We start from the raw sequence: 20,327 nt of genomic DNA, 5'->3' as shown, positions 1-20,327 counted from the left end.
CCGCACTGATGTTTAGCCAAAAGACCCTCACAAATCCCTCGTCTCTAAAGAAGAGAGAAGCCTGCATTAAAATATTGATGCATTAATTCTGGGTTTTATCAGATCTAAGTTTCAATTTAACAGTTGCTTATGTTCTCTGTTCACATTCACAAAGGAAGGAGGTAGAAATAAAGAAAATTCTTGCAAGAGCAAGAAGAAAATGAGAGGGAAGCAGTAAAGTCAACGAACTAAAAGCAAGGAAAATTTGTGTGCTTTCTTGATCAGAAGCCAGCTACAACTCGGAAGAACTAAAGATTGTAAGGCTCACAGCACTTTGCATGGGTTATGCATCAACCACAAAGAAAGATAGGTTGGACAGATAGAACTGGGATTACTTCTGAAAGTAAAAATGTATTAGGTCTCAAAGACATATTCCTCAACACTGCAAATGTAGGCAGGTACTATCAGTAAAAAAACCCTTTTTTATTAAAACAGCCCTGAACAGTGAGAACATGTTTTTAAAATATTTCAAACATTATTAATGTTCTTTTTCTATTTGTAAATGAATAAAACAGTTTAATCTTGGAAAAAAGACTAGGACATAAATGCCCTAGTTCTGAGTCAAGAAAGAAAGACATCAAGAAAAATTTGGTACAATTATAAATGAACTCTTATTATAAAGATTCAAAATACATTTTAGTTTTATCTATAACACTACACTCTTTACTTACCCATATTTTTCAGCTGAACCATTGACTATATCATCTGCCCATGAACTTGCACCATTGTACCACCTTTGCAATGCAGTTAAAATAAAGAAGTGTTATTAAAAAATTATGTATTACTATTATTAGCACTCTAATTCATGTGACATGACCATTTCTCAACAAAATGGGAAGATTTCCAAATGTTTTCAAATAATTTTGTACATTTGATATCTTCTTTCAGGTATGAAGAAAACCAACTTCTTCAAAACCATACACCAAGAAGAAGTTTATAGGGCTTTTTTCCTGATACAATTATTGTATTTCACCTCTAGTCTTTTCAGCAGTTTAGCCATGAATTTCAGTTCCATAAAGACTAATTGATCCCTTATCTTTTTGTACATAAATGTCTTCATGTTTTCAATGGCTATTGAGTTTGTGGAATAATTTAAAAGTAATTGTGGAGATAAAACATTAACAAAAATAACATTATATGCATTAATAGTTTAGAATACTGCTTTTAACTTTAAATACATGACCTTTCCAATTGTAATCTTTTTTTTTTCTATTTGATACAGTAGTTGGTTTCTCACAGCTATGTAAGAAGCAGAAGAAAATTCACCTCAATGATTAAACACTGAAAAATAATTAAATTTTATTGTGGTATTATTCTTCCAAGTACTGAATAGGGGCTGCCCAAGCATTTGCAGCATCACTTCAGAAAATCAGTTGAACACAACATAAAACACATATAGAAGTATTTTATCTTAAGAAGAACCATTGAAAAAAGAAATAATGCCACAAAAAAGGCTGCTTTAAGAAATCAGGGAATAAACTGTTTATGTGCCATTACTCCAGTACAATAAAACTAGATACAAATCATTCACCATTTGGTTAAGGAGTCTCAACTAAATATCTGGAGTTTTGTACTTTCAGGATCTTGCTAGGGTAAAGTCTTGCAACTCCCATGTTCTCACTATTCAGTGATTTCCACATGACAGTAAGTGAGAAGACAGAAATAATCAAGGGACCTCAATATTATAAATTTGGACAAAAATATTCCTATATATGTAATATAATATTATATGAAAATACTAACCATAGGCTAAAGGACAAACTTTTTAATGGCTTGAATACACTGATCCAAGAGTTTTCATGAACCTGTTCCTGGGAATCCCAGCAGTATTTTTCGCTTGACTGCCTTTTCTCCAAACTTTCATACTGCAGAACCTGAGGGTTTTGCAATATGCTTACAAACTTAATAACCCCACATCTCCTGGTCATTATGTTGAGGGAAGACCATATGGGATGCAATATATGTGAATGTAAATCAGCTGCCCTTGTTTCTTCTGTGTCCAATTGGATGGCATGGGGAAGGGCTTTTTTTTTTTTTTTTGCATGGTTTATAGCCAGATCAATGGCTGAATGAAAGTCACTTTAGTTTAATCTAATTAAGTTTTAGATTAGATTTAGATTTAATCCAATATAGATTAAAATACTGCTGGAGAATGACAGGTATATCTTTACACTGTCCCTGATAATCCATATCCTCGAAACTGAAGCCACTCTCTACAGTTAACCAGTATTTTAAATAACATTTTTTGCTAAAACCACTTTATTGCAGACACCATAAATACATAAATATGGGTTCAAAATTGCAGTGCACTTTTTTTTTAATATGACTGTATTTATTAATTGTAATCACATTAAAAAAAAAATCTTGCTACTATTTAGGAAAAAATCCCTGCTTTACCTGTTCCCATAGCATAGACAAAAATCAGACATTTACTTAAAAATGGACAGAGAAATATAAAACATCTAATTGTAAAGAGGGAGAGGAACATTGATTTTTTCCTTTCTTCAAATTTCCTTCTCTTTTAGCCTAGCTCTTTAAACATGAAAAGCTGTTATCAAAAAACTATTTCCAGGGACACCAAAATTTTTCAGATTACATGTCAGATTTTAGTTATATTATGCTCACTATGATACATTATATGCATAACAGAATTTAGGAAGAACAATAGTACTTTGGTTCCTAGCACAGCAAATACTCAAAACCAGTTTGAAGGCGTTTGGTCAGTCATTGTGAGCAGTAACATGTTAAAAACTGAGCACCATCTTAAGGTACTCAGATTATTGAAAGAATGAAATTGGGGACTCTAAATTGCCCTAGAATCACTCCTAGTGACTGAAAAGGTTAGCCATTAGAATTATGGTGCAGTTAAGTTGAGAAAAAAATATTCAGTTGTACCTAAGCTCCTCTGTACTATTCTGTTTTCCTCCCACATCTAATGAATAAAAAATTTTTCAAGTTAAGAATTAAACTTAAAAAGAATCCAAAGTCAAATTAATGGAGGGCTGAAAAGAAAATTAGGTACTTAAAACTATGGAGGTTAGTTGTTCTGTATTTAGAGAAATATGGCATAAAGTGCACTGTAAATTTAAATATCATTAGTCTAGGCCAATTAGAATTTTTGACTCTGGTTCATAAAAATTTATTACTCAACTCTATCTATTTCTACTATATAAATTAAAATACCTTTCAGGAGTATAGGCTGCGTCATCATAATATGAATTAGGCACTCTTCTCTCCTGCCTAGTCCTCCTGAATATGAAATAAATAGCACAGATATTTCAGACATTTTAGAGGGAGCTTTTTTCATTATGTATACCCTTACTTTTTTATAAGATGGAATGAAGATAGAGCACTTTTATGTTCAATTCAGCAGTATACTCTGAACATATATTAAAATATATAGATATATAAAATTTTAAACTTCTGCTTTCAATTTCTATTCAGAAATAATTAACAGCATATTAAGAACATTTGATGAATGCACACATATTTCATAGAAGGAAAAAGTTACATTGACAGGAAACCAGTAGTTGAGCAACTGAGAATTTTCACCAAAAATAGGATATGGATGTTAGAAAATTTCTTCTGGGTAAAACGAAAGTCATGAAAAATCAGAAGCAAAATCTAACTTCCTTAAGTGAAACAACAGAAATTCTGCCTTCAATAAACCTCACATCCTGCACAAAACATACACCAAACAGCTTTTATGGACTTCCAAACACTAAACTCAAAGGCTAAGTGAAAAAATAAATAGCACATAGTGTGGTGTTCTTGCTGATTAAGCTGAGCTCTGAGGTAGGTAAGTTGACAAAGGATTTCATACAGTGAGGTTTTCAGCATATTTTTATTTGGAACAAATTGCTAATATTTTTTTTTAAACACAAGGATAAGAACCTTGAGAACCTTACTTTGTCAGTGACAACGTGTGTGTCAGACAATTTAAAATGTGGGACTTACAGATATGAATTAGCCCTATATATAATAGAACTATAGGATTCTGAACTGGGGGATATAAATAAAAGTGTAAGTAGAGCTCAACACGTCCAGCCATGGTGCCTTGTGTACATTCAGTGTGAGTAGCTGCAGCAGTGTGAACAGACACCAGCTGGTGCTACCGTGCTGACAACATTGAAGAGTCAAGGAAACTTGGGGGGCCCTACTGAGCAGCAGGATGTTCTTGAGAAGACCCCAGGTCCTAAGGGCTCTGAAGTCACTGAAGATGCACAGGTGCTTATTGCCTTTCTTAGGCATATGCTGGAATAAGTATCTTTATATTATATTTCACAGTTTTTCCTATTTCAGAACACAATATTTCACCCACTCAACTTGAATGTTATATCATGAGGTATGAGGAGAAATGGGAACATTCATGGGTTTTAATTAACATCTGTTTCATGACATTTTGTCATTTGACATTTTGTATCTTGTTAATGCTGCCGTTCCTTTGGGAGGGAAAGAGCTGGATTCCTTCAAAAGGGGGGAGCTATCAGAAAGACAAAATGATGAATGCCATAACCTAAGAATGACCTCAGAAATTAAGATTTTTGATAATGTCAATGTGTCCTAGAACTAATGAACTAAAGTCTGTAACATCTGATAAACAGTAACTGAAACAAACTTCAGCAGAGAAAAGATGAAAAAGAATCAAGTAGTCATTCTGTGGGGAAAAAAAAAAGAAAAAAATGCTAGAAGAGACCACAAGTTAATGGTCTGGCTGTGAATGACCACAAGATAAGCAATGAAAGGAGCCATGAATAACAAAGGCAAGTAATTTTGACTAACATATCAATACGATATATTTGCCTGCAGGACACAGACTCTGGTGGATTCAGAGTGATATAAGATAAAAAACTCTCTGTCCCAGATGAGAGACTCTTTCCTGAATGCTGGACTGTACAGAACAATATTTTCTACTTTGATGAATAGTGGAAACTGGAAAGTTGTTTCATATGCTTAATAAAGTCAAAGATAGGAAGAGATGTGGTTGCTTCACATCAACAAGACATTGATTAAGAAGGTGGAACAAAGAAGACAGGAATAACACCTTGGCCTACAAAACAACGCTTTTTAGAGTAAGCATTATATGGGAAAAAGAGTAAAGATAAAAGAGGAATATTGTTTAAAAAGTAATTTTTCATATATTTACAATAAAAATGGGGAATAGAAAATTAATTGGTGTTTTTCAATGTGCAAGGAGGAACTGGATAACAATTATGCTATTAATTGTCCTTAAATTGCTGTTAGAATGCAGAAAGACCAAAAGGATAAAAAGCTAGGCACTATGATTGTGGCTGTGGGGTACTCAGAGGAGTGCATATCTGGTGGGATGATTCAAGTAACTTGAACACTAATGTTACCCACAGGCAGCCTGGACTCAAGAGGATCACAGAATCCAGGATCAGTTTCTAGGCCCAAGGAATCTCAAGATACTGTTCTAACAGTGAGCTAGAAATATTCCACTTCATGTCAGATTTTCATTTCTGATCCCAGGCAGAATTAGCTTTAATAGCCTTCTGTTCCATAAATCCCTGGAAAAGACTTTCTCACTGCTTAAATCCCAGCTTTTTCATTTTTATGAAGTACTGTTACTTTTGCCCTTTACCATTGATTTTACTTTGAGAGATTAGTTTCAGAAACAAAGATTAAGATTTACAAGTCAAGAACCTTAAAGTAAGACAAATTGAGAAGAGCTTCAACTTCCACTAATATCCAAACAGTCACAGACATAACCAGCAATCTGAAACAGGTTCAGATAGTGCAAATCAGACTATATATCTAAGGCAAAAAAAAGTATATAAAAATTAATTATTGAAATAGCACACAAATGAGCACATTTCATCATGCATTTTAAGAAAACAAACCAAAAATCCCTCTCCTTATCAAAGTTTCTACATGTGGACAGACCAATTTATACACTTCCTTTATATTAGGTTTCATGTAAAACAGCATCATTTCAAAACAAATGTTTAACTGAGTTCTAAATGCTATAATGTCTAATATACTACAGCTTTGGAGAATTTTTAAAAAGTAATATTTCTTTGGAAGGATATTTTGGATCCTTTTTTGTTTCTGCTTCCAAAAGTAATTTCACATTTACTTAAAAATATGGTGACATATGATCTGAATCCAGAGCGAACGTTAATGAACTTCTCTGAAGAACTCATATCCAGAGGGCAGTCATGAAGTTAATATATCAAGAGTTCTTTACTTCTTGATGTGGAAATTTTTACATGGCCCCTCTAGTAAAGCAATACCTGTATCAACCAGTGTATCTGATCTGAAGTCACCATTTCCTTTTTATTGCCTCACAGTTTTCAGTTTGATATTCTGATTTCTATTTGCACACAACTCTAAACTTTTTCCTGCTTGGCAATACTTCTGAAAATATCTTAATTACAGTACTACACCAGCATCCCTTAAAAGCCACTGTATTTCAAGTGGCAAATTATTTCACAGAAACTGCTATGGGCTCAAATTCTCTCTCCATACATTGCATGTATAAATAGGAACTATCATGTTCTGCAATCACACATGGGTATGAATATATACAAGTAATTCTGAACTACAGAATATGCAGTATACAAATACATATAACGTAAGCTTATATAAGCATACGCTTTTACTTTTCACACTATTTTTCAGTTAAGCAAAGTATAAGACTTCAGAAAGACTCTTTCTGGGTACTTCAAAGTAGATAGGCTTTTCCTTGTTATTTCAAAGAGAATAAAAAATGCTATAAGCACTCTGGAAAATTCCAGCAAAAATAAGGGTTATAAAAGACAGAGACATATACTATCCATATAACCTATTTTAAAACTGGCTTCTGTGAAGCTATTCAGTACCTCTTGGGATTTACCCACAGCCCTGAGTAGTCAGTTTTAGATGCATACATACCCAGAGTATTATAAAACTTATTTACTGTATGTGTTTATCTCTTAAAATATAGATCACATCCTCAGTTTGGAGAGCAAACATGGCACTGTCAGTGTGGCAGAGCTAATGATACACTCCACAACAATTATACCTCTCGAGATCATAGTAAGCACCCTCAGAATAGGTACGGCACATCTTACGGGAGCGGAGTAATCTGATTGCATCTTCACAAAACAGAGGATACATTGTGTGATCCTGGCTGCCAAAACATAATGGGTGAACACAAAAGAAAAGCAACAAAATGATGAAACAAGGACAAAACAACATGAAAAGCAAGCAATGTCAGCAACATAACAAAACACTGGAACAAAACATGACTGGAACTATGGTGAACTTTGCAAAACTACTTTTAAAAATTAAAGTATATTGGCTCACAGCTACACGAGCTACAAGACTGTGAGAAAGGTATCACTCTTCAGTTTTATCATAACCTTTAACACAGCCATTCATATATTATTTTCTGAATATTAAAATCACAGTATTAACAAGTATTAGTGTTTGATGACTAAAATTATTTTCTTTATATACTCTCTAAAAGACAGAGTGATGTAAATAAAGCATCATCTTTATGGACCATCAATTACAGATTATCAGCAGAAAAAAATATTCAAATGAACCACAGGAAGAATTACTCAGTGTTTGTGTGCATACTGCATTATCAAATCTAATGATGATACTAACTCAACTTCTAAGTTTTCTACCACTATACACAGACAAATAAAACCATAAGTGGACGTGTAGGTACATAGAAGTACATGCATTATCCACACATAGTCACACAGAGGAAAACATATACCTGACGTCCCTGTAATGGTGATCTGTGGACTGGGTGTACCGGGAACGAGGTAAAGTAACATAATGACTGAGGTGATGGCAGAAAGAAAAATACAGATATGACACAATAAGATGGAGAACGAATGACACACATTGCAAAACAGAACACATTATAATCTGAGAATACAGGACCTACAAAACATTGCTTAAGAGCACTGGACTTATTAACAAAAAAATATATGATATATGGTTCTAAAGATAAAATTATCTAGATGATTCATGTATTTATTCTGAGAAGCAAGTGGGAGATTATGGATAAGAAGATAGCTAAAATTTGGGATTTTCTACAGTATTTCAGTTAGGAATAAAAGATGCATAAATCTCTGAAAGCAATTCAAGAAGTCAGATTGCCTATTCCCTTGCTGGAAGGCAGTTATAACTCTAGTATGAATAATATCTTTGAAAGAAGTTTACCTAGTCTGTCTGAAAGGCTACCACCATTTGGAAATCTGTCCCCACATAGTTCCAGAGCTTTCCTGTTTCTAAGTGTTAAGTTCTCCTAATACTGATCATATTGTGAATTTAGATGAAAGTGTTTCATTATTTAAATAAATAATGAAGAAATATAACATCAGTACCAGAATATGCCGAAAAACCCCAAATGCAGTTCAAAATAATAAAACTAAGTTATTTATATTTTGTTTGTATTGTGAAACAATGTCAAAATGTATACATTTTAAACATATTTGTTAAAACACTAGATATTCTCCAATCATCAAAAATAGAAGAAAGTTATTTTACTTTTAATATAAATGTATGCACACAGTACAGGGAAAAGGATTTGGAAAATAGAGGGGTCTACCATTAACAAGGAGTTATTGACTACTGTTTCCCTGAAGCTGGGATATTTCAAAGGAAAGTCTAATCACAACAGTCCACCTTGATTTCACAAGAACCATGGAAAACCTCATTCTCCATTTTTATTTCTCATCTCTTAAGTTAAAATTATAATTTCCTTATAATTAATGATTTTCCAGGAATCAAACACATTGTTACCAGTAGGTATATTACCTACACTTCTTATATTTGCCTCTTTTTCATGAGGATAAAATGTGCCATCACCCACATGAAAATATTCCTTATATTAGGTCAATTATGTACAGTACAAGAGGTCTTTGTGTTCACTTCTTGTCAAATAAATGCAAAAGCAGAGTCACCACTATAAAAAAACTAACTTAAATCCATGATTATGCAATTTAAACTTTGCAGTTTGTTGTAAGAATGAGGAGCTGTACACAATTCAACAGGGCACAATTTGACATGGTACAGTGAAAATTTGAAGAAGGACTAATAATTATTAAAATAGTCATAGAGTTTACACTGCAAGCTGCAAAAAAACTATTAGTGCTTTTAAACTAATGCAAATACCTAAGTATCAAAAGCAGTCTACCCATAACAGCCTGTCAGTCAGCATGCTGCCAAGAAACACTGAAAAAAATCCACCACTTAAAATTTTTGTTAGAATATATGGACACCCACAGGAAGAAAAATCAAATAAAAATGTAGGAGTCTACCCCCCAGCAGCATACAGCAAATGTATGATGATGGCAAAGAATTGCATACCAGCTTATTCTCTACACTACATGGGGACATTCCCAGGCTACGTTCACATGAATATGCCTTTAAATTACTCAGATGCAACCCTGGAATTAACACCTCAAAACACTTGTTCTAGTATTAATAAGCAATTAAGCATTTCCAGCTGGTAGATGACATTTTAATTTTAACAATTCACTTTGCCTTTTATCTTTCCAGTGAACTGCTGACAAGTTCTCCTGGTAGTCTTTGAAAAATATATGACATTAATAAATACTATATATTTAGCCATTATTTAAAAACCAAAGTCTTAAACAAAACTAGGACTTCAGGCAGAATATATGTTGCAGAACATGAAATTCATGGAAATGCACATGCTATTTGCAAGTAGATTACTTACTGTCCATAAGAAGGAACACCCCAAACTCTTCACTTCACTTATTTGTATGTGAATGAAACACCATCAGTTCATGTTCTGCTCAGGATTTCAGTCCTAACAACTTTTCATATCTCCACCAAACTATGTTAATTGTCCTACTTCTGGTATCAAGTTTTGTTCTAATACTTCTAGAAACTCAGAACTCTAGTGTTCTTACCAAGTTCTGGGAATTTTTCTTGGGAATGTCTGGCAGGCAGTTCAACCTTTTCCCTTTTTTGTTTTTTTTTTAATTCAGTTCAGGATCTCAGAGTCAGAGTAAGCTGGCATTTTGATACAACCACTTACAGAACTTGATATGCAATAACTTTTAACAAGTTTAAAATAAGCTTCCTCATCACCCAGAACTTTGCTTATCTTCATATAGGAGTGGGATAAGCTTGAGTTTATAGTTGACCTAACCTTCTGGAATTACTGGCTATTCATACTTCTCCTTTTTTTTTTTTCAGAGCCCATGTTAGCCATGCTATCTAACTCTTAATAGAATCATAGAATCACTATCAAAGATCATCACACCCAACCTTTGACCAAATACCACAATGCCCACTAAACTATATTGTAAATTGCCCCTTCTACTTGTTTTTTGGCCACTTTCAGGGATGGTGACTCGACCGTTTCCCTGGGGAGTATGTTCCAATGCATAGACTCTCCTCTCTTTCAGTGAAGAAATATTTGTTAATACCCAACCTGAACCTCCCCTGGGGCAGCTTGAGGCCATTTGCCCTTGTCCTGTCACTGGTTTCCTGAGAGAAGAGGCCAACCCTCACCTGGATACAACCTCCTTTCAGGTAGTTGGAGATAATAGATAATAACTTAGATTAGGTCTGGATCAATTAAGAAGCGAAAGCACAGTTCTATCCATGAATCAACACAGTAACTTACCAGAGTACAAGGCATTAATCATAAATCAAGAATATACAGCCTAACAATTTTTGTGCATTTCCATAAAATCTCTAAATATATTACAATAATAATTACAGAGATATTATTCATGTAAGCAAGTGTCTGCCTGAAAATGGTTTCTATTGAAGCACAGTAATATTTTCCATAAGTAGGCATGGTTAGTCAAAAAGAAAGGAAAGGGCCATTACACATCTGTATGAGAGAATGACTGATATCCCATACGTCAAAGGATGCACAGTTTGAAGCAGCATATTTTCCTGTGCTTTGTGTATTTCAACATGCAGAGCAAAATGCTTAAATGCCATCTTTCTTCTGAGCACACAACCCATACCACACTAGTTGTTTTTTATTATTAAATATATTACTATACATTTTTATGTATTTAGGTTAATATAAATTCTTTATGGTTTTATAAATATGTTAGCAACACCAAAAATGCCCATGATTTATTCTAAATGTCCAAAACTGAAACATACACCACATTATTTGGCTAATATCCAGTATAAACCACTTAAAATCATGAAGTAAATGTATCATAACGTAGTAAAAACATTAAGCTTCGCATTTCCTAAGTGCAAAAGAACTCCAGTAATGTTCCAGAGCTCCATCTAAACTAAATATATCATTTGAGCCGTTAATGACAATCATGACCCCATGTGCACATATACATGGGAATGCTCAGAAGATGATGGAGACATGGATGAAATTTAGATATGTCAGATTTTTAATATGACAAAAGAACTCCAGGATACCTTTTTTCTTTTTGCAGCCTTGCTTTACATTTCTAGCCTCTTATCACACATTCCTTACTTCCTACATTATAGTAGTCCATGGCAGAAGTATGGTAAATGATGGTATGGCAAAATGAACATAATAATATGCATCCTCACAGATTCATGAAGCATTACATATTTTGTTACAGATAAATAGACAGGAAATTTGCAGCAACAACTCATTTTACTTATATTAAAATAATGAAGTTAGTCTAATAAGGCAGCATTATAAGTTTTACAATATGATCATTACTACAACACATACATACCCATCCCCTTCCACACTGTATCAGGTGAAAAGAGATTTCCACTGTTCTGACAAGATTCCAGGTATATAGGTAAACAGGATAACTTTCTTTTTTTAAAGTGAGCAGAAAATTACTTAAAATTTTTCTGATACTGCTCACCTATGTGTCCATTTTCCTACACATTCATAAAAAATCAGTGAACCATTAGGGTAAGAAAACAGAAATCAGTGATTCAGCAACTGATTAGATTGCCTAATTGGAAGTAATTAGTACCCAGGAACAGGCTTAACATACCAGAAGAGTCACAGAAGCACACTTGAAAACACACACACGAAGTGCCTCACTTGAGCCTCATGGAACACCTTTCTGTTCTTCCTATGCGAGGGGAGTTTAACCTGTTCTCTACTGCTTGGGATATTTTATTTAATAGCAAAGAAGAGGCATTTAGGAGATAATTTATTCCTTTCAATTTTCACTCTCTGTGACCAGGTCCTAAAATCTGATTGACATTCCAGCTTCCCTACTGGAGTGGGCAGTAGTCTCCCAAGTGTTTCTGTGGAAAGGCTGAAGTACTGGAATATTATTACATCCTTGTGCTTGTTGAAATATCCATAAATAATTCTGAGTGCAAAACAAGACTTTGTGTTCCTTTCTGCTAGAGACTGCATGAATGAAACTCAGCTGAAGCAAGAAATTTCTCTCATCCTATCACAGTTTATCTATTCCCATATTCAGCTTTTTCCAGTGTATTAACTGATAGCAATTAAAGTAATATAATGTATCATTGCCAATAGTTTAATCCTCTATTTTTAGTAACACTCCTTTACATTTTTTCAGCTGAAATAGGAAATTAAATGTATGAGAAATATAGAATTATTTAAATTTTTTTAAGTAAATATAATTTTTTTACCAGTATGAATTTGCGTTTAACCAAATACTCCTGAATTTCTCAAGTTACAATTCTCTGAAAAACTAGCAATGTGATAAAATAGAAATTAGCTTAATAAGACTGCAGAGTAAGAAAAAGGTGGTTCTTTGGGTCAATCAGTTGGAAATTTCGGGGAGAAAGAGTCATTGAAAGTGGTAGAAAAGAGAAAGCTGCCGTATGAAGTTTAGGGAAAGTACTGTGGGAATGTAGTTCCCTGTATGAAGTTCAGGGAATGAAGTAAAAAATTGTGCTTGGGATCAAACTGGCTGTAAGGTTGAGCACAGAATTGCTCAAGGGAAAAGGAGCCAGGAACCAGTAAAAGGATGTGGGTTCAGAGAAAAGGTGTGCTATACTTCCTATGAGCAGCTTACTCATTTCAACAATGGAAAGCAACTACTACAGCTAGTTACTTTTTCCAGAGTCCAGTTATACCATTTTAAAAGATTATATTCTCATCTGAATAAAGCAACAGTTAGTGCTCTCTGTGGTGGAACGTTTTCCATGCTGCTTCATAAACACCTGACATATCACACCAACAGACTATGTGAATAAAATGTGAAGTCAAGCTCTTAACTCTTAGAAAATGTCAAATGACATTCAAGAATAAAGTGCTGGTTATGTAACTTCCCCTGCCACATTTCATAGAAAATATTATAGTTAATAGTTTTATTTAATAGTTTGGATTTTTTAAAGAAAAAAACAGATTTTCTTTACTTATAAACAATAACAATTTTTTCACCACTAATGGTATGGATGGTTTTTGTTACATCAATTCTATAGAAATTTCTTCTAATCTCCGGGGATAGATGAAATCCTGGAAATGTTCCAACTGATAGTAACTGACAATTTGAAGACTTTAATTGTGAAACAATAGCAATTATCAGCAGAGAATTTTTGAGCTGACACATATTCAATCAAGATGGCTTTCAATAAGAAAGCCAGTATCAAATTATCACAGTGCTTCCAATACTGCATTTTAAATCATTGCTCCAAAGGTGTAGCACTGAAGTCTTTTATCAGAACTGCATTATTTTTAACACAGGCTTTTTTTTTTTCTTTTTTTTTTTTTTTTTTTTTTTTTTTTTTTTTTTGTGCATTTTATTACAAGGAATATAGCTACGACTCTTGGAAGGATGGGGGGTTTAAATTTGGCTCAAAGCTTCTTCTTTGCCACCTTCCTACTCCGACATCCCTGTTGGAGATAATCATCCTTCAGCAGACTCATGGAGGCACCAGGTGGGTGGTGCAGATAATTGTGCAATTAAACAGTGATTTGAAAGGAGAAAAAGAACTTAAAGAAACACTGCAATTATTAAGATTCAAACTGATGCAAACATTTTATAACATAGCTATAAGCAAATTTTCAGCAATGCATTTCTTTTCCTTTACTGGGTATTTAAAATAGTAAAGAAGCAGAGACATTACATACCCCCATGTAGATACGTACCCACATGAGACACACAACTGAAACTTGAAAAAATTATCCTAAAATTTCCAAATAAAGCATCAGGAGCCCTTTATACTTTACAATACTTTTGTATTTTAATTTACATTTAAATGATTTTACAGTAAAATATTAACTAAATAATAAATAAATGACTACCTAATTACATATTATTCAGTTATGTATTTAATAAAGACCGTGAACAAAAAAATCTGGTTTTTTCAGTGTTTTAATATGGCAAAATGCATCCAAAAACATCTTTTCCTAGTTTGACTTAATCTGGCACGTACTTAATAACAGTATTGGATTAGGAGCCTGCTCCCCATGGATAAAGCAACTGCACAGTTTAAGTGACATTTAGAAATGTAGAATTTATGTTGCTCTTGCCCACATTTAACTTGGTGTCAAATAAAAGAAGCAGGTATTTACACTGTGCTTTAGCTAATATGTAACAGACTCGTACTGAATTATTTTGGTCTTCACTGGTTTGATTATAGCGAATGGGATTTTTTGGCATGTATTTCAACATTTACTTTATGTTAAAAAAATCCAAACCACATTCTTTCAACAGCATGAAAAAAATGAAGTGTGTATTCAAATACACCAATGAAATCTCCTCAGTAACAGGGGTGTGATAGCCCTGCTGGTCCCAGCACATCCAGATAACATCTTTGAAGTGATTTTAAAATAATGGAGAATATTTCTCTAAATAACCATGCTCATAACTATTAGTTTGACAAAACAGATAGCAACAAAATGGAAAGTGTGCCATAGTTTTGATGAATGGATAGTGGATAACTTCCCTTTTCTCTTGCTTTCTTGCAAGTGCCTCTTAGAAAAACATTTATAATTTAGGAGCTTTCTCATACATTTCTCCTGCAAGACTATTTGAGTTAGGCATTCTCAGAATGCTCTGGCTTAACATACCTATGCTAAATTCACCATTAGCAGTGTTATGCCTCAGGGAGAACCCACCTAGGATATAGAATATAGTTAAATTAATAGTTGCTAAACAGTATCTAAATTCATTGAAGTTGTGGGCCTGAGTACAATTTTCTCACACTATCTTGGTGTTTGTTGTTGATATATCTTTCAGAAAGAAACACACAGGTGTAGTTTGGTGGTTTTGTTGTTGTTCTTTGGTGGGTTTTTTTGGAACTACACTAAGATTCTCACATTATTCCTCTAATTCACCTAATTATATTGATTGTTTAAATATAAAACTCTAAGGTTAAATCCAACTGTTTCCAAGATTTTCTCAATGGTTTCTGTAGTTTGATTAGTTTCAGTTTCCCAATGAGGTAAAATTCAGCCTTAGAAAATTTACTAAAACCTGTCAAACTGACATTTACAAGGTTATCCCATTACAGATAAACGCTCTTATGGAACTTGGGTCCATATTAGGTCATGAGCATTCACATTTCTTTACATTACAAATTTAGGTTATTTCATAAGAGTGTGAGTACCCACAAAAAACCTCACATTTTGACAACAATTAACTAGTGGACCTGTATTAAATATACAGGTAAGAAATTAACAGGATTTCTCACTTTGAATTAGCAGTGTACACAGTAACATTTGACACTTTTGATAATACAGCTATAGATACAAATTTAAACCATAAATTTACCCTTATATTATACAAAAATAAGTGTACGATATAGCATATTTGACATATTTAAGGGTTTGATGTTTGAAATTACAATTATTTCCAAGTAAATTTAAAAAAAATGTGTCTTTCAGGGGGTTTATTAATTTTATTTCCTATTCTAACAACGCATTCAAGTTTGAAGGAATGTTTTACATTGCCATTAGTCTTTTTGTATGTGGCTTCAACTAACTCCTCAGTGCCATACACCTTAGAGAACTTAATGCTGAATTACCTAGAAAAGGAAGGAAAGAATTTTCTTACTCATATTCTCAGTAATACTTCAACTTAGCAACTGAGTATGTCTGTAAGAGGGTACTGTTTCTAAATCCCCTTTCTGCAAGCAACTTCAAGGATAAGTGGATCGTGGAAACAAGAAACCATCAGAGCTGTGGGAAGGAAAAATGTGATTTGTTTTCAGAGCCAAGTGTGGGTAACGTAAAGAGATTACAAACCTATACAAAAATTCAGTTTTCAACTTCTCCCAACTGCCTGCAGTTCCAGCAGTTTCCAGGAGCAATACCACTGAAGAGCTACTTTAGGGATACCATTGGGTTTTTATTATATAGCAGAGATAGTATCATAAATATTCATTAAAAAATTTTGAAGTCTAATCATCTTTCCATTCATAAAATCACTGTCAAACTAACAATGAATATAAAACATGATAAATATTTGGGAATTGTCTTATCCTGTTCTCTCCAGTATTGCCTAAAACAAATATGTTTCAGAGATGTTGCAATAGAGGAATAACTAGTCAACAATTTGATTACATAGGCAACCACTCACCATGTGCGAAGAGGAGAATTTCTCTGTGTGTTTTGGAAAATACAGACAACATATAAAACTGTGTTCAGAGATTCAGAGCACACCTATCAAGCAAATACCTATTAATCTAGAACTGTCGTGAAAATTCAATAATCTCATCACCAACAGCCTTCTGACACTGCTTTTCCGACATATTCTAAAAAACACAATTATTTTTCTCTAAATCAAGTCAGTCCAGCAGGGATTATTTGACTGAAATGATGGAAAAACATTGTGGTACAGTACTTCAAGCAACCTTTCACAGCTATGCATTTATCTGGGAGGCAACAAATGAACTTGCGTAGTGAAAAAACGCAGCAGCATTCCGTAAGACATATACAGGCTCTAAGGGCAAGTTTAGGTCCTATTTCAAGGATGACTCGTCTAAAAATCAATATAACATTATGTCCCAAAAGCATTCTGTAATCTTCTTTTAAGGAAACAGCTCGGAATCTTCATGTTATTGCCTTCTTTATGAAAATCAGATATTCTAATGAACCAACTGAATAGCTTTTCTTTTCCATAACTTAAACAGAAATATTAAATATTCTACTGCAAAAAAGAGGTTGACTTATGATCTACTGTACTTGTGATGAATACAGTTACTATTCTGGATGAGAAACACTTGACTGTTTTTTCACTAGCTTAATTTTTGCCCATTTGACTTTTTTATTCACCAAATTAAATTACAAATCACTTTGAAGGGATTTGGGTTTTAATTCATTCTGATACTTTTTTTGTAACAGGTCTCATTGGGAACATTTAAATTTTTTTTCTTCTGAAATTAAAACATTATAGTCTTCTGAAGAACATTGTCTTGCATACCATACAATCATTGACCATCACATTACTGGTGTCTAGAAATATTAATCTTTTCTGTTCAATATTGCTAACAAAAAGCCACTGATTTCTCAAATTCTTTGTTTTACAGTTAGAAACCCCAATGATGTGTTGTCACTTGAGGAATAACCTGTAATGGATATCTGTAAAAGTATTAACTTCAAATGCTAGGCATATTATCACTCAAGATAACAAAATATATTTGTATTACTCCTTGGTATATGCAATTATAAAATGAGACAATATCTAGCAATCATGCCTATCATTATAAAGTGCAGGGATTTCAACTTGGTGCATAAGAAGCTGCAAGATTTTAAAAATTAAAGGTAATAAATACTTTTTGTTTTGATTTTCTAACCTGAAGACAATGAGGTGGAAAAGACCAATAATTTTTTTGATGTCACAAAGTCATTGCCACAATTAATTCAGCAAAATTAACTACATTGTTCAATTATTGCTGTAATTCTTTTTTACATCATTAAAATTCATAGAGGTTGCTAAAGCTCTGCTTACTGTTTGGGAAGTTCCATTAGGCAAAACATTAGTCACAGTCAGATGTGCTGCTAAACACAGAGACTCGGATTTCATACATGCTGCCCGAATCATTTTTTTTCTTTTTTACGAAATGTCTCAGAAGGTTGAGCGAAGACAAACACAGAACACAGTACTGGAACACACTTTTGTTACATCTGTGGACTGTGCTGTATCTGATGGGAGCATTACATTAATACTGAGCTGAAATTATCTGGGTTTATGCCTCTTTATTCAGCAGCAAAAACAACCAAGTCTACTGATAGATTTTTCAAAAGATATTTAGTACTTAAAGAATTCACTAATATAACATGCAAAAATATTTTTATAAAAAAAGACAACTAAACTATTCAACCTTTATATTATATATTTTTTCATAGATTTTTTCAGATTCCCTCCTGGCAAACACGTGTTCACTGAACAGTTTTTTCAGTCCTATATGCACTTATATTTTGTAATGTATGTCATGTAACCAGTGGATAAACGAGTAGAGAAATGCTAATCTCTGGGATTAGGTATGTAATTTACTTTAGCAAGCTACCATACTGAAGTTACTCACATTGATGCATGTAGGCTACAGCTGTTCTAATTCCAGCCAGATATTTACCTCTCTCTGTCCGGGGAGTAGTGGTCATCTATAACACGGTGTCTATCCATCCGGTTCAGGGTGTTGTAATGCGCAGGGGTAGATCGACTCCCTCGTGGTCCCTGATCCGCATTCCGACTAAGGACAAAAGATATGAGGTTCTGAGTTTTGAGTGTGCCTGGATAACATCCTCTCACTGGTTTGTAAAGACAATTATTAGCAAACATGTTGGTAACAAGATCTGTTATCTGACCAGACTTTTGTATACATTTAAAGTCAAATGATTTTAAATCTTAGAGTAAAATAATTTCTCATTTAGAAAACAGTGCCAAGTCCATGATAGGGATAGAGCTCTCTTTTTTTGTTCCAATGTGTTTCTTCTGGAAATAAGAGTAAATTTTTTTCCTTCATTAAAAATGTTAATCTTAGACAAAATTTCATTAGTTTTTCCAGACTTCAAGGAAGAATTCCTTTCTAACCGAAACACACACTCTAAACAATTTTTTATGAGCTCTTTATTTTGGTTTTACTATAAAGACATAAACTGTAGTAAGACACAATGGGGACTTGTGGCTGTTACTGCTGAAAACATTGGCATCTGAATTAAATAATAGCTGCTTGTTTTGCCCTGGAAAACTCATTCTGTAATCTCACTAGAAAAACTGAAAAAACCCAGAACTGTTTGTGCAGGCTTGGTTAAAGAGCACCAATCACCTGTACTATTTGAAACCAAAACTTCCCCTATCGATTGCTTTGCTCAGTTTATCTATCAATACCTGACACACACTAACTTCACTTTTGCTGCTCTGTAAAACAAATCCACAAGAATAGGAAAATAAAAGGCAACAGTTAACTGTAATAATTACTGGATAATTAAAACATAATTGTTTTGTATAGATTTGAAAATAACAAATTTCATGCTTCCCTCCATACAAGTTCAAGTTTTAGACCAATACATTCTTCTGTCCCCTGTCCTTTACTGCAATCTGCAGTAGCATGAGCCTAAGTTTCCTTTTTTTTTGTTTTATACCACTCAGTTCCCCTTTCCTTTCTTGTCACTTTGCCCTTTTGGTACCTGTCATACTTATCCTTTATCATTCACCAGTTTCTGATTAGTGTTAACTTGTACGTGTATCCTTCATTGCTGCTGCCATGCCATCGTTTATTTCTGCATATAAGTGCTATAAAGATGTTGTGTTACACACAAACTTTTGCCTTCAGCTCCACTTCATTTGTTATAAAACATTTTCCACTCTGGCATTCGTAAAACCAAATACTGAGTTTACTCTGGCTGGTAAACTTTATATTTGCCATACTAAGAGCATACTTCTTCTGCCTTCTGCTCTACAACTCTTTCCTGCAACTTCTTTTCTGTATGTTTTTTAACTCCCCCTATTTATACTAGTTAGAAAATCCAGCATTATCTTTACCTGCCATTGAACACTGTCATGTGTATTTGTAGTTTAGAATGGACTTTAACAGGGTTCCTCTGCTGTTCTTTGTTAACCTCTTTTTACTTTTCCCAACAACCAAATCTCAGTCCTCCTTACTGAGCTCTAGATCCTCTCTGACCCTTTTCCCAGTGTGTTTCTTTTATGCTTCAAAAAAAAAATATTTTACTTTACTTATCTCTTCCTTGACTTAAATACTTGAGTTTTCTCAAGCTATCATTTCTTTGAAAAATTTCCCAAAGATCTGGGCTATCTGCCTACATAATCAAAACTCCTACCTAAACTCTGATTATAAGACTTAGTCTGTAAAACTCAGTACCATCCTGTCTGCTAAAATCACTTTCTGTAAGATTATTTTATTGGTTTTTTGTTCTAAATAAATATTTATTT

The 20,327-nt window shown here is 33.6% G+C and overlaps 1 protein-coding gene across 49 annotated transcripts in view; it reads right to left on the bottom strand.

Moving 5' to 3' along the window:
• The window catches only part of RIMS2 (regulating synaptic membrane exocytosis 2), a 467,470-nt gene that overhangs the window by 150,411 nt on the left and 296,732 nt on the right, over window positions 1-20,327 (bottom strand). For 32 of the 49 annotated variants that reach the window (XM_032131090.1, XM_032130815.1, XM_032130832.1 and 29 more), the window contains 5 exons: window positions 18,508-18,624; window positions 7,769-7,834; window positions 7,064-7,171; window positions 3,223-3,288; window positions 711-773 (listed from right to left, as the gene is read on the bottom strand). In XM_032131090.1, coding sequence (XP_031986981.1) covers window positions 711-773; window positions 3,223-3,288; window positions 7,064-7,171; window positions 7,769-7,834; window positions 18,508-18,624 — 420 coding nt within the window. The remainder of the gene's footprint in view (window positions 1-710; window positions 774-3,222; window positions 3,289-7,063; window positions 7,172-7,768; window positions 7,835-18,507; window positions 18,625-20,327) is intronic. The other 17 variants (XM_032131097.1, XM_032131106.1, XM_032131134.1 and 14 more) reach the window with 2 other exon arrangements.

This window comes from Corvus moneduloides, chromosome 1 (genome assembly GCF_009650955.1).
Source record: "Corvus moneduloides isolate bCorMon1 chromosome 1, bCorMon1.pri, whole genome shotgun sequence".
Taxonomy (NCBI): Eukaryota; Metazoa; Chordata; class Aves; order Passeriformes; family Corvidae; genus Corvus; species Corvus moneduloides.
Note: the sequence above shows the minus strand (reverse complement) of the source record. Positions and strands in the feature narration are given on the sequence as shown.